This window comes from Chiloscyllium plagiosum, chromosome 3, assembly GCF_004010195.1.
Source record: "Chiloscyllium plagiosum isolate BGI_BamShark_2017 chromosome 3, ASM401019v2, whole genome shotgun sequence".
In the NCBI taxonomy this organism is placed as follows: Eukaryota; Metazoa; Chordata; class Chondrichthyes; order Orectolobiformes; family Hemiscylliidae; genus Chiloscyllium; species Chiloscyllium plagiosum.
In genome coordinates, this window is record NC_057712.1 from 10,525,664 (window position 1) to 10,538,890 (window position 13,227).

The 13,227-nt window shown below is 39.5% G+C and overlaps 1 protein-coding gene across 6 annotated transcripts in view; it reads left to right on the top strand.

The window, feature by feature from the left end:
• The window catches only part of LOC122540791 (major facilitator superfamily domain-containing protein 2B-like), an 80,412-nt gene that overhangs the window by 45,325 nt on the left and 21,860 nt on the right, over positions 1-13,227 (top strand). For all 6 annotated transcript variants that reach the window (XM_043677008.1, XM_043677033.1, XM_043677025.1 and 3 more), the window contains 2 exons: positions 4,474-4,597; positions 11,410-11,488. In XM_043677008.1, the coding sequence (XP_043532943.1) occupies positions 4,474-4,597; positions 11,410-11,488 (203 nt within the window). The remainder of the gene's footprint in view (positions 1-4,473; positions 4,598-11,409; positions 11,489-13,227) is intronic.

Here is a 13,227-nt window from a genome sequence, read left to right on the forward strand (position 1 = left end):
ACGGCTCCCTCGCACGACCCTTTCCTCCCTGCCTGACGGGCACATGCTTATCAAGGACACTCAATAGTTGCTCCTTGAACAAGCTCCACATATCAATTACACCCTTGCCTTGAAGCTTACTTTTCCAGGCCACACATCCTAAGTCATGCCTCACAGCATCATAATTTCCCTGCCCCCAGCTATAACTCTTGCCCTGTAGACCTTTACAATTCTTTCACCCTATGATAATCTTATTTTAAAAAGAAATTTTATTTTAGTATCATCATCTGTTTCTAAAGAAGTAAGATGCTTCTTTTATTTGGTATCCATAGCCCTGTATGGATTACACAATAATGAAATAAGACATGCTCTAAATTAAAATGTGCACACTCTGGGGAGAAGTTCCAAAAGATCACTTATACTTTTCCACCGTAACCTCACCAGAAATCTCAAGAGTGCGTGCATAGTGCTCCATTTGCACCATCTTTAGGGGCATCCGCAGCTCTCATGCCACAGATCCAATGAACAAGTGGGAGAATCCCCACAGCAATTCACTCACCAATTATTTAATCGATGAGGAATCATTTTGAAAGTTCGTAGCTGTGAAATCCACAGAGCATAAACAAAATGTTCAAACATTTTTAATTTAACACGCCCCCTGATTCATCATTCACACATCTCTGTAATTGACACATAGTCACACATCTGTGTTTTTCAAACAGAACATGTAATTTCACCTCTGAGCTATGGACATCTAATAGGATGCTGCATGGGCAAAAACAATTCAAATTCCATAATGTAGCTCAAGAAGAATCAGGTTGTCTGTCAGAACAATTGTCACAGTCCAAATTTCACCTGGATCTTTAAATCATGAAACTTTTGTTTTCCATTTAAAGTATTTTCACCATTAAAATAATCTTGATTCAATGCATAATTCAATGTGTGAAGTTTCAATTCAAAATAAAGATAGTGAAGGATGTAAAGGCTAGTACTTTTTAGCTGAATCCCAAAATATGCTTTAAGCAAGTAATATGATTGCAGCAGCCATTTAGAGTAAAGAGGCCTGACCTTTTTCATTAAGTTGGAATTAATTAATTTAGCATTCCAGTAATTTTCTTTGCATTTCTTATATTCCTATGATCCACTTCAAATCTATAATCCATCTTCATTTGTGGCAGTCTTTCTGGCATCAACACTGCATGGAATAGCCCCATTAACCAAAGAACAAGCTGAATACCTGTCTCTGCAACATGAGATTTGGAATGGTGTATAGTTAGACAATCATAGTTTCATAGCAGCTTTCAATGTAACTAATATTGGCGTGCAAGTTAAGATAATTAGTATTAAATATTCATAGAATAGCATACTAGTTATAAAATTAAAGCTTTAATTCCACGTGCTTTCCATGAATTATTAGCTTTTTTAAATCTGATTCCTTTGGGATGATTATACTTTGTGTTGCACTCTTGAAAAGATCATTGGAAACTTGCTTAATGCAGTCATCTGTCTATTGAGGCAAAGATCATTTGATTCTTCTTAGAATCACTTAATGCTAAGAAATTGATGACTTTGAATTATTTTCCTTTTCATTTATATGTGGGATGTGGGTGTCGCTGGCGATGTCATCATTTATTGCCCATTCCTAGTTGCCCTTAAGTTGGTAGTGAGCTACCTTCTTGAACAGCTGTAGTCCACGTGCTATAGCTTGACTCACAATGACATTAGGGGAGGAATTCCAGGATTTGGACCCAGTGACAGTGAAGCAGCACCAAGTCAGGACAGTGAGTGCTTGGAGGTGAAATCTTAAGTGGGTGGTATTCCCATGTTTCTCCTACAGTGTCCTTCTAGATGGTAATGAATATGGGTTTAGAAGGTACTGACTTAAGAACCTATTGCAAGTTCCTTCAGTGCATCTTGTAGACAAACACACTGCTGCTACTGAGCACTGATGGTGGAGGGAGTGAATGTTTGTGGATGTGCAGGGGCTGCTTTGTCCTGAATGGTGTTGAGCTTCTTGAGTTTTGTTGGAGGTGCACCCATCCAGGCAAGTGGAAGTATTCCATGACACTCCTGACTTGTGCCTTGTAGAGGATGGACAGATTTTGGGGGTGGGGTTCACAAGGTAAGTTATTCGCCGCAGGATTCCTAGCCTCTGACCTGCTCTTGTAGCCACAGTACTTGTATATCTAAACTAAAACAAAACAAAATAAAACAAAGAACAGCAGATGCTGGAAATCTGAATCACAAACGTAAATTGTTGGAGAAACTCAGCAGGTCTGGCACCATTTGTGGGGGGAAAGCAGAGTTCCGTGACTCTTCATCAGAATGCTCTGCAATTCTGTTTTTGTACTATATGGTTAGTCCTGTTCAGTTTCTGGTTAATGGTAACCCCCAGGATGTTGACATTGGGGATTCAGCCATGGCATTGCCTTTGAATGTCAAGGACAATAGTTACATTTTCTACTTTGGAGATGTTCCCTGTCTGGCTCGTGTGTAACATGAATCTTACTTGCCACTTGTCAGCCCAAACCTAGGTGTAGTCTGGAGTCTTGATGCATTTGGAAATGGACTGCTTCATCATCTGAGGAGATGGATATAATTAATGCTGTTTTGATGTTGAATGTAAGTTGCTGATTTTCATCTAGCTGGTGATACATTACTGCAGTAACCTTTAGGGCAAGATAAGGCATTATGCAACCCTGTAAAACACTGGCAGTCAGGAAATTATAAAAAGGCCATTTTGATTCTGCTAAGTACATAAGACCACATGTGAGCCCTGGTTCTTTTGGACCCTTGACTCCAATCAGTTCCATATCCTTGTCTTCCTCTTCAAAATATGAAAATAGAGATGTTTTCATGAGAAATTGATGTTCTGTGCAAAGCAATACTTTCTGCAGAGTTGAGTGAGACTATCAACAAAAATTCTGATGAAACCCCATGAGAGTTTTCAAGGGATTTTCAGACAAAACCGTATCAGCCTGCAGTGATGCCTTCAAATTATCAATAATTATTTTGAGTGGATTTGAGATGGAATTTAGGTGAAAAGTGTATTAGAAAATTAAGCATGCTGCTTGACCTCATTTATGTGTGACTATGTAAGACAGATTGAACCATCCGTCAATAGAGGAACTGATTGGTGCTTTTGACAGGGAGAGGGGTGCAGAGTATAATCCAGTAGATTTATTTTTTTTTTGGTCATTTTCACATTATTGTTTATGGATGAATGCAAATCAGCTGCCATATATTCTGTATTGCAACAGTGACCTGTGAAAATATCGACATCACAAAATAATTGTTATTGATCTGATTCGATTTACAATATCACATGTACTGAGATACAGAGAGAAATACTGTTTTGTGTGCTAACCCGACAGACCATACCTTCCATAAGTACATCAGGGTAATAGAACAGAATGCAGAATATAGTGTTACAGCTACAGAGAAGGTGCAGAGAAAGATCAACTCTAATAAACGAGAGGCCCAATCAAAGGTCTGTTTGATAACAGTGGGGAAGAAGCTCTTCTTGAATTTGTTGGTACATGTTGATTTGTTATAACACGCATTTCGTCAATGTGAATTCATTGTTACACGATTGATGAGTTGAGGGGGCACTGTTTCTAAAGTGCAGAGTTTTAAAACGTACGTTGGCTATAACGCAATTACAGCACCATCACTTTAAGTGCTGTTTCTAAAGCGTGACCTTCTGCCCCGATGGAAGAAGTGGAGAAGAGTATAACCAGGGTGGGAGAGGGCTTTTGCTTTCCTGAGGCAGTGGGCAGTGCAGATGAGAGTCATTAGAAGGAAGGCTAGTTTTCGTAATGGATTGAGCTGCATTCACAATTCTCTGCAATTTCGCGTGGTCTTGGGCGGAGCAGTTGCCATCCCAAGCTGTGATCCATCCGGATAGGATGCTTTCTATGGAGCATCTATAAAAATTGGTAAGAGTCATTGTTATCTGCCCATTATTATTATATTGTTAACCACATTCATAATAATAAAAAATAATTGGCAGAATATGATACTAGATCATGATGCTGACACCACCAAAGCAGGAATGCTTTAATGCTTTAACAACTAATAGCAAAGCTAAGGTCACCTTTTTCCTGATTGCAAACATTAGACATCAGTTCCTGCTTGTTATGTTTTGGGCAAGGTAAAGGTTGCTCCTTGTGCATCTGTTATTGAAATACAAATGTATAATAAAACAGTATATTAATTTACTTCAGATAATTTGCAGTAAATCTTAATAAATATTGTCTGGACTGACACATGTAGCTGTTTCTTACATTGAACAGTTAAATTGAACCTAGCTGCAGATCATATTCAGTTGGTAGGCTTCCATTGAAAGACATTTGAGCTAAATTAACATGGTCATGTCCAAGAAGTGACCTCTGCTAAGAGGAATACTGGATGTTAGGTTCCACTGTGATTGCGAATTTTTTACTTAAAAGTGTTTTTTTTTAACTAGCTATTAACTTTTGTGCTTTCTTTCAGGATAATTGGGTCTGCCCCTTTTGCAGTTTTATCCTACTTTCTTCTTTGGTATGTGCCACCATTCGGAAGAGGGAGATTTTTGTGGTATATATTCTTCTACGGTCTGTTCTCTACTCTGCTCACAGTAAGTACCCAGAATATTCAGATAATGTTGATTGAGTTATTAAAGTGTGATCTATCAATCAGATTGTTACTAGTTCTTAGGATGTAATGTTCTTCAGTATCTCAAAATATGATGATTGAGTTAAGTGAACCATGAATTAAGTAAATTTAGAATATAACTTGAGCATTAGTAATTATTCAATTATGATTATTTCTAATTTACTTATAATAATTACTTAAACTATAATAACTCAATTATTATGTTGAGACCAACACTGAGAATTAAATGTACAGATTGTGAACATTAAACGTTGCTGAGAGAGACATGAAGTAAACACCTTTAGTCTTGCACCTGTCAAGACTTAAAACAAAAGAAAACCAAACTCAGATAATGTGCAATTTATAAACAAATTCCATTTGCCTCAAAAGCACTGGGCTCTGTGCTTGAAAAAATGTAACGTCTAGTGAGCACAAATAAATGACATTGCAAACCTGACTGACAATCTTAAATTACCTAGCACAGTCTATATTGTTTATTAAATACTGTTCCATAGCAGAATAACCTAATGCTGATTATTATCAACACAGATTATAGTCAAAGGAACTTGGATAATTAAATAGTTGATTGAAATAATGGTGATGAATTTCGTGGAGACTAAGGTAATGTTGACTGTAATAGAAAATGTAAATTCTTGATCAGTTAAACAATTACTGACTTCAGTTGAGCTACTTCTAGGTTTATAAACTGATAGTTGTTTTTTAGTACATTGCATTGCTATGTTCTCAGAAGATAGTCTCTTTTCCGAAACTGCTGATTTATTCAAAAGGAAAATACTAATGATGCTGGAAATCTGAAATAAAAATAAAAGGATAAACAACAAGTTAAAGGAAAAGAATTAACATTTTAAGCCTGAGACCTTTCATCAGAAGTAGGAAAAGTTAGAAACATAACAAATTTGAACAAGTCAAAAGGTGTTGATTGGAAAAATGAACAAAAGGGCAGATTTATGATTGGGGAGAATGGCAGAGAAAATAAATGCCAAAACATTTCATGGTGCAATGCCAAGACAGTAGAAGTAAAGAAACAAAGAATGTGTCTCGAGGAGCTGTGCTTGACAGGATCCTCAATAGCTGCTAAAAGCAAACAATGGAAGAACAAGAGACAAAAATATAGAACATGGCAATCGAGGCCGTAATCAAAAGTGATTGAATTTAGTATTCAGTCCAGAAAGTTGTAAAGCACTCAGCTGACAGATGTCGACATGTCCCCTCTGAATTTTCATTAATCTCTGTTTGAACAGGACAGGTAGATCAGGCGAGAAAGGACAGGGCGTGGCAGCAGGGGAAAGAATTAAAACTTGAAGTGACTTGGCCTCACACTTGCAAACTAAACAGATGTTTTCTACAAAATGGTCAAACCCAGCCTGTATTTAGTCCCTCCATTGTGGAGGAGCCCATGCTGTGAGCCAAAAAAACAATGTACTGAATTCTAAAAAGTGCAAGTAAATTGCTATTTCCCTTGAACTGATAATTGGGGTCCTGGACAGTGAGAAGGAAAGAGGTGAAACAGCTGTTCTTTCATCTCCTGTGTTTGGATGGAAGGGTTCTGCAGGAATAGGAAGTTTTTATTAAAGGTGATGGAGTACTTTGCTCTATGATAGCCAGGTCCATTCCTCAGTAACCATTAACTCCCTTTGCTTTATCCGATATCAGCAATTTGTGCCATGGTGTATGAATATGAAACTCCTTTGCTGTAAACATGCAGTTGATGCATTGAGAAATGGATTATAGCAAGTTACTGTGAAATAACAGGAAACGCCATATTATTCCTTCATTATTAGCCAGGCTTGCATGCTTTGTTTGCAGAAGATCCATTTTGACTTGAAAATTGTCATTCAAGGGAAAGCATACAAAAAAATGATAAACGTATTGTTTAGGCTATCAACTATCACACATATGCAACCTTTTCATTGACATATTTAGACTGGTTTGAGAGAAAGTTGAATTGATTTTTGCTTGCTTCACAAAAGTAGCAGGAATTGAGAATGGCTCCCCTCTGCAGACAACATTTCAAAATCATAGAAGAAATTATATCCAATGGAATATTTAATTATCTCTCCCCTTTAATCTCAATCCTTGCAAGGTGTTGTAGTTGAAAATGGCTGGATGTCAAAGTTTGCTTAATGATATTCCTATGAAGCACCTTAAGATGTTTTACCATGGTAAAGGCTGTATAGTAGTCCAAGTTGTTGTTATGTAATAAGCTAAATCTTTTGATGTTCAGCAAAAATGAAATGGCAATCAATAATTATTTTTTCATTAAACAGGAAGAAATTAAACTTTATAGTATCAAACAGTTTGTTTTTTTTTCTCCAAGGTGTAGTTATTTCTATTTTAAACTCTAAAGTCTACCTAAAGTCCCTCCACTGGACTCCGTTCCTCGGTATCTCATTTCCTAACTGTGCTTCTCTCCATGTTCCCTCCTTCATCTTTGATTCTGCTCCTCACTTTCTGCAGCTTTGTAAACCTTCTGTCTCTGTGCTCTTTACAAACTGTTTCCAAACTGCACCATGTGAAAAAGTGAAAAATCACAGACAAAGTTACCCATGGTTGGGTTGGGTGTGCAGCTCGGAACTATTTAAAATACACACATTGCATTTTCCTGAATCTCTGACTATACTCTGTTCCCTGTCTCCAGCTCAGATAGAACCAAAATAAATATCCAAGTGATATTACAGTCTCAGTTATCCAAGAACTATGCTTGGGAGATCACTTACTTCTATGGGCACAATCTTGACAGAACATGGTGCTGTACAGCAAGATTGCAATTTCCTGGACTGATCTTTACTGACAGGCAGCCTGGCTTAGTTTCTGTGCTAAAACAGAGCAAGCCAACATAGCAGTTACGTAGCTGATGGACTGACTTGCTAAAAGGCACAGTGTAACAAAGCAAGGCAGAGATGCTGTGAGCATACAGAGTGACACTAAGTGAGTGAGCACTGAGAATATGTGAGCAGCCCTGAGATGGAGTCTGGGAGCTAGGCACCTATCCTGACGCACCAAGTGTCTATTTCAATGCTGGTCGCCAGTATGCCCCAAAGTGCAGTCTCGAAGTGCGAAAACATCCTCTGAGTAAATCAGAGATGTACTTTGAGGAATTAAACAGACTGACAGATGTCAGATGAATTTGGAGTTCATACAGTCATTGCCTATGGAGTGAACCCTTGAGATGTTGGTGCCAGATATCCAAGTTGGAGGAGCACAGGAATAAGTGGTGAGTCGGAGTTGCCAGCTATGAGATGTGATCTGCATTAGTTAGTCTGACAGCAAGAAATAATCTCTGTTAATAGGCATCTTGCTGCTCTCCACAGTGACAATCTCATCTTAGTGCCTGGAGCTCAGCTACAAAATACAACTAGTTCTTCCTGACATTGAGATATGTCTCATTTGACCTTACACATGATTTCTCACCATCCAGGTCATTCAAGAATCCTGTAAAGTTCTATTCTGAGTTTCAAGATCTTTCAAATTGTGTTAGATACAAATAGTCTGGTTTGTTCTATTTCACGTTCACTTCTTTTGTGTAGTAAACTGCTGTTTTATTATTAAAACCAGCATTGTGTACTTTTGTTTCAGTAAAAGATCAACATGTTAAATAATACAAAACAAAGTATGATCCATTCAGTCATATTTCAGTTTGGCATCAAACTCGTCCAGTTGCAACACCATCCAGTGGCATGGTGGCTCAATGGGCAGCACTGCTGCCTCACAGTGCCAGGGAGCCGGGTTCGATTCCTGCCTTGGGTGACTATCTGTGTGGAGTTTGCACATCCTCCCTGTGTCTGCGTGGGTTTCCTCCGGGTGCTCTGGTTTACTACCATAGTCCAAAGGAGTGTAGTTTAGGTGAACTGGCCGTGCTAAATTGCTCATTGTGTGCAGGGATGTGTAAGCTAGGTGCATTAGTCAGGGGAAATATGGAGTAATAAGTGTAGGGGAATGGGTCTGGTTGGGATGCTCTTCGGAGGGTTGGTGTGGACCAGTTAGGCCAAATGGCCTGTTTCCACACACTAGGAGTTATAATTCTAATTCTAATATCAGCTGGGATCAGAATACACGTCTTCAGGTTATGAAGACTTTAGGTCGGAGAATGTAAAGGAGATGTCTCATTTTTTATAAAGGATGCCAGAACCATTGAAAACTACAGGGCAAACGAGGTTGCCACTAGAGGGACAAATGGTGGTAAAACTAAGTGGATGCTTGAAGAAGAAAGACATAAAAAGCTGTGTTGGTGGGATTAGATGAGGAGGTGTGATTGGAGACTTATGTGGAGCTTAATCATTGACACAACTTATTGGGCCTTCCTTGCAGCTCCTGTGCTTTAAACACAATGCAGTGCATTGTCATCACTATCTACCACTAACAGTTTTGTGAAGAAATGATTGCCTCTCTGTGGTATCTGCAGCATCTGATTTAGTTTGAAATGTAATGTTTATTTCAAACCAAATGCTGGAAGTGAATGTTTTGTTAAACTTGTATGTTATCAGTAATTGAAAGTCAAATAACTTGAAAATATTTGGACACATGGTTGTGAAAGTATGCACAATTTCTGCCTTGCATAAACACACACTTTCTTGATAACAGAAATTGCTGGAAAAGCTCAGCAGATCTGGCAGCATCTGTGGAGAGAAATGAGAGTTAACATTTTGGGTCAAGTGACCCTTCCTCAGACCCATTCTGAGGAAAGGTCACTTGGCCGGAAATGTTAACTCTGCTTTCTCTTCACAGATGCTGCTAGACCTGCTGAGCTTTTCCAGCAGTTTCTGTTTTTGTTTCTAATTTATACCATCCACAGTTCTTTCAGTTTCCCTTTATTGAGAATCTGGTTCGTCTGTCTCTTGGTCATCTTATTCTTACTCACTACCGATTAGTTTCTAGAACGCAATTCTTCTTGTCTGTATTCAAATTTCATTCCATCCTAACTTTTCAACACAAGACTTATTCCTGCTTTTTAGACATAGCCGTTTCACATTGCCTCATCCAGAAAATATTAGCAGTTACTTTCAAAGTTCTTGGGATAATTTTCACGCCAGATTGTAACTTGTTCAAAACCTCAGTTTCTATTCCATGGGGCATGAGGTGGGGTGCTCAATGTTCCTGTTGTCACCAAGTGAACAGTGAGTGATGATATTGCAGCCTGTTTTAAATCCTGCCCGATACAAGGAAGTTGGGGACTCTATTCTAGAGTAATCACCAGACCTGCGTGTAAATCCTCAATTAAATATTGTAAAGGGTGAAGAAGGTTAATGGTTCCTGCTCCAAACTTCATACCCTAGCTACTTACTCCATCCATCCCAATGGCAGCAATCCAAGATTAAAATCTATTCATCTTGGTGTCACATTTCATCCTAAGGTGAGCTCCAATCTCAATCACTAACCTCTGTAGCATCAAATGGCCTTGTCCCTGCTGCTGATTCTCTCACTTGTGCCTCTGTTATCTGTAGAGTCAACTATTCCAATGTACCTTTGACTGGTTTTACCATCCGTAAACCTGGCCAACCAAAACTTTACTGCTAACTCACAGCAAGCCCTATGCCTCTATCACCCCTGTGCTCACTGCATAAATTGGAACCACAATCCTTTCATCCTTCATTTTAAACCTCTCCACAGCCTGGCCCTCTCTGATTGTATAATCTTTTCCAGGCTCCCACACCTCTGAGATATGTTTGCTGCTCATATTTTGACCTCTTGTGAATTCCCAGTGTTAATTGCTTCGCTGTTGCTGGTTGTACCTTCAATTGTTTAGATCCCAAGCTCTGGGATATCCTCCCTAAAATGTCCCACGACCTCACTTTCCTCTTTAAGACATTTCTTAAAAGCTACTTCCTTGGTCAAACTTTTGACCAAAGGGTTCAGAAAAGATTTACTAGAATGTTGCCAGGGTTGGAGGATTTGAGCTATAGGGAGAGGTTGAATAAGCTGGGGCTGTTTTCCCTGGAGCGTTGGAAGCTGAGGGGTGACCTTATAGAGGTCTATATAATAATGAGGGGCGTGGACATGATAAATAGGCAAAGTCTTTTTCCTGGGGTGGGGGAGTTCAGAACTAGAGGGCATAGGTTTAGGGTGAGAGGGCTATAAAAGATATAAAAGAGACCTAAGGGGCAACGTTTTCATGCAGAGGGTGGTGCGTGTATGGAATGAGCTGCCAGAGGAATGGTGGAGGTTAGTACAATTGCAACATTTAAAAGACATCTGGATGGGTTAATGAATAGGAAGGATATTATTTGGAGGGATATTGGCCAGGTGCTGGCAAGTGGAACTAGATTAGGTTGGGATATCTGTTCGGCATGGATGGGTTGGACCAAAGGATCTGGTTCCATGCTGTAAATCTCTATGACTATATGACCATTTGGCCGAATATTTCCTTATGTCTTCTGGGACCATATTTTGCTTTGTAAGCATCTATGAAACACCTTGGGACATTTCAGTAGGCTAGCGGCGCTTTACAAATGTAAATTGTTGCTATTGTTATTGCCATCAGAACTTGCTTTGAATAGGCAAAATACCCACTTTTACAATTAGAACTGATTGAATACCAACTGCTCTGAATGTCCTTATGAAAGTATGTATGCTTTCATCTTTAAATATTAAAACAAAATCTATAAAAACTTTTGAAACCAAATAAAAATTTGTTATCAAAGCCACCCATTAAACAATCTGTGATCTGGGACAGATATGTTTATTATAGTAATATTTCTGCTGGTCGTCACTTTGGAATAAACTTCACTGGGATATTCTTGGAGAACTATACATGATGAGCTGTACCTCTTCTTTCAGTGTTACCAGGTGCCATACTCAACTCTCACTATGTTTCTGAGCTGTGACCTGAAGGAAAGAAACAAAGCAACTGTCTTCCGTAAGTTAAATTCTTCTGACAGAATTTCCAGTAAAATCAAATAAATTTAAGACAGATTTTCTTGGCCCATCTGAAGCCATCTGCTGGGAATGGTGAGTAGATCTATTCAGATTGTCAGTAGACTCTTAACAAGATACAATGTGGTTTCTACTTGCCTACTATATTTATGCAAAACATCAGCACTTTGCAACTCTTATGAGTTGCATTTTTTGAATTATAAAAAAAATCCTGTAAGCCAACACTTTGCATTGTACTTACCAGAAGATAAGCATAATAAAATCAATTGGAACCCTATTAGGTTACAGTCAGACAATGCTGTTGGTTCCAATGTCTTATTTTGAAATTGATTGTTTCAGATTTAGCGTACTGCTTCAAAGAAGATAATTGTACAAGAAAAATGAACAGATGGAAAGATAAATGGTTATAATCATTATAATGAAGGCAAGGGGCCTCATTGAGATATTTAAATCAACAACTGGCTTCCCATCTCTGTTAAAACTGGCATTGAGGGAATTAGGAGAAAGTGAGGTCTGCAGATGCTGGAGATCAGAGCTGAAAATGTGTTGCTGGAAAAGCGCAGCAGGTCAGGCAGCATCCAGGGAACAGGAGAATCGACGTTTCATTCCTGAAGAAGGGCTTATGCCCGAAATGTCAATTCTCCTGTTCCCTAGATGCTGCCTGACCTGCTGCGCTTTTCCAGCAACACATTTTCAGCATTGAGGGAATTAGGGTTTGGTTTAGGTTCCAGTTTAGTTATTGTTAGCATCCCTTCTGAACAGATCGCTTCTGAGGACTTAAAACTGTACCTTCATCACTGCCCTCTTTTAGAGTCCATGTTCAATCTTATCAGAAATCTGCAAAGTGTCAGTTTTGTTAGGTTTTGAGGAGGGATTCTGTCCAGGTTTTCTCATGCTGTCTCATGCTGTCAATCCAAACTCGCCTTACTAACTGGAGATACCACATTCCTATGGTGTGACAATCATCCATTGCTAGTCCGGTTTTCCTGCTTGTCACAGTTCAAAGTATTGCTGGGATATCCCAGGATCTGAGGCTGCTGTGAAGCAGTGACAGTGCCCCTTATCTGAGCCAGGAGGCCCAGGTTCAAATCCCACTTGCTCCAGAGGTGTGTAATAACATCCCTGAGCAGGTTGATCAGAAAATGAACATCCTGGAATCGTCTGGTGCCACCTTTAAAAGGCTGTTGTGTACATGGTCAGACATTGGCAGCCCATTGAAGAAGGGCTTATGCCCGAAACGTCGATTCTCCTGTTCCCTGGATGCTGCCTGACCTGCTGCGCTTTTCCAGCAACACATTTTGAGACATTGTGTGGCAGACAAGGAGAAATGGGAACCTTGCTTTCTTGACAGACACCCTGGTGGTTTGGGTGATGCAAAGGAGAGGACCAGCAGAGGACAGCATGTTCCCAGACCGTGCCCGCCTTGTCTCAGATTGCCTCCCAGGTCAGTGCAGATACAAACATCTGGAAGAGCATCCAGCCTTGCCACACCTCAGCTCTGCCAGGCTAAGTGCCACCATATTCTCTCTACTGCCTCAAACTCAAATCTACCTTTGCTACTGCACCCACCTCTCAGCAAGGATCAAGTTCCACTGCGCTCATTATTGCTAGCGACATCTTCCCTCATTCACTCCATCAGCCCCACCCCAACATTCCCCAATCCACGCACATGCACACACACACACTGACACACTCACATACACACACACACACTGACACACT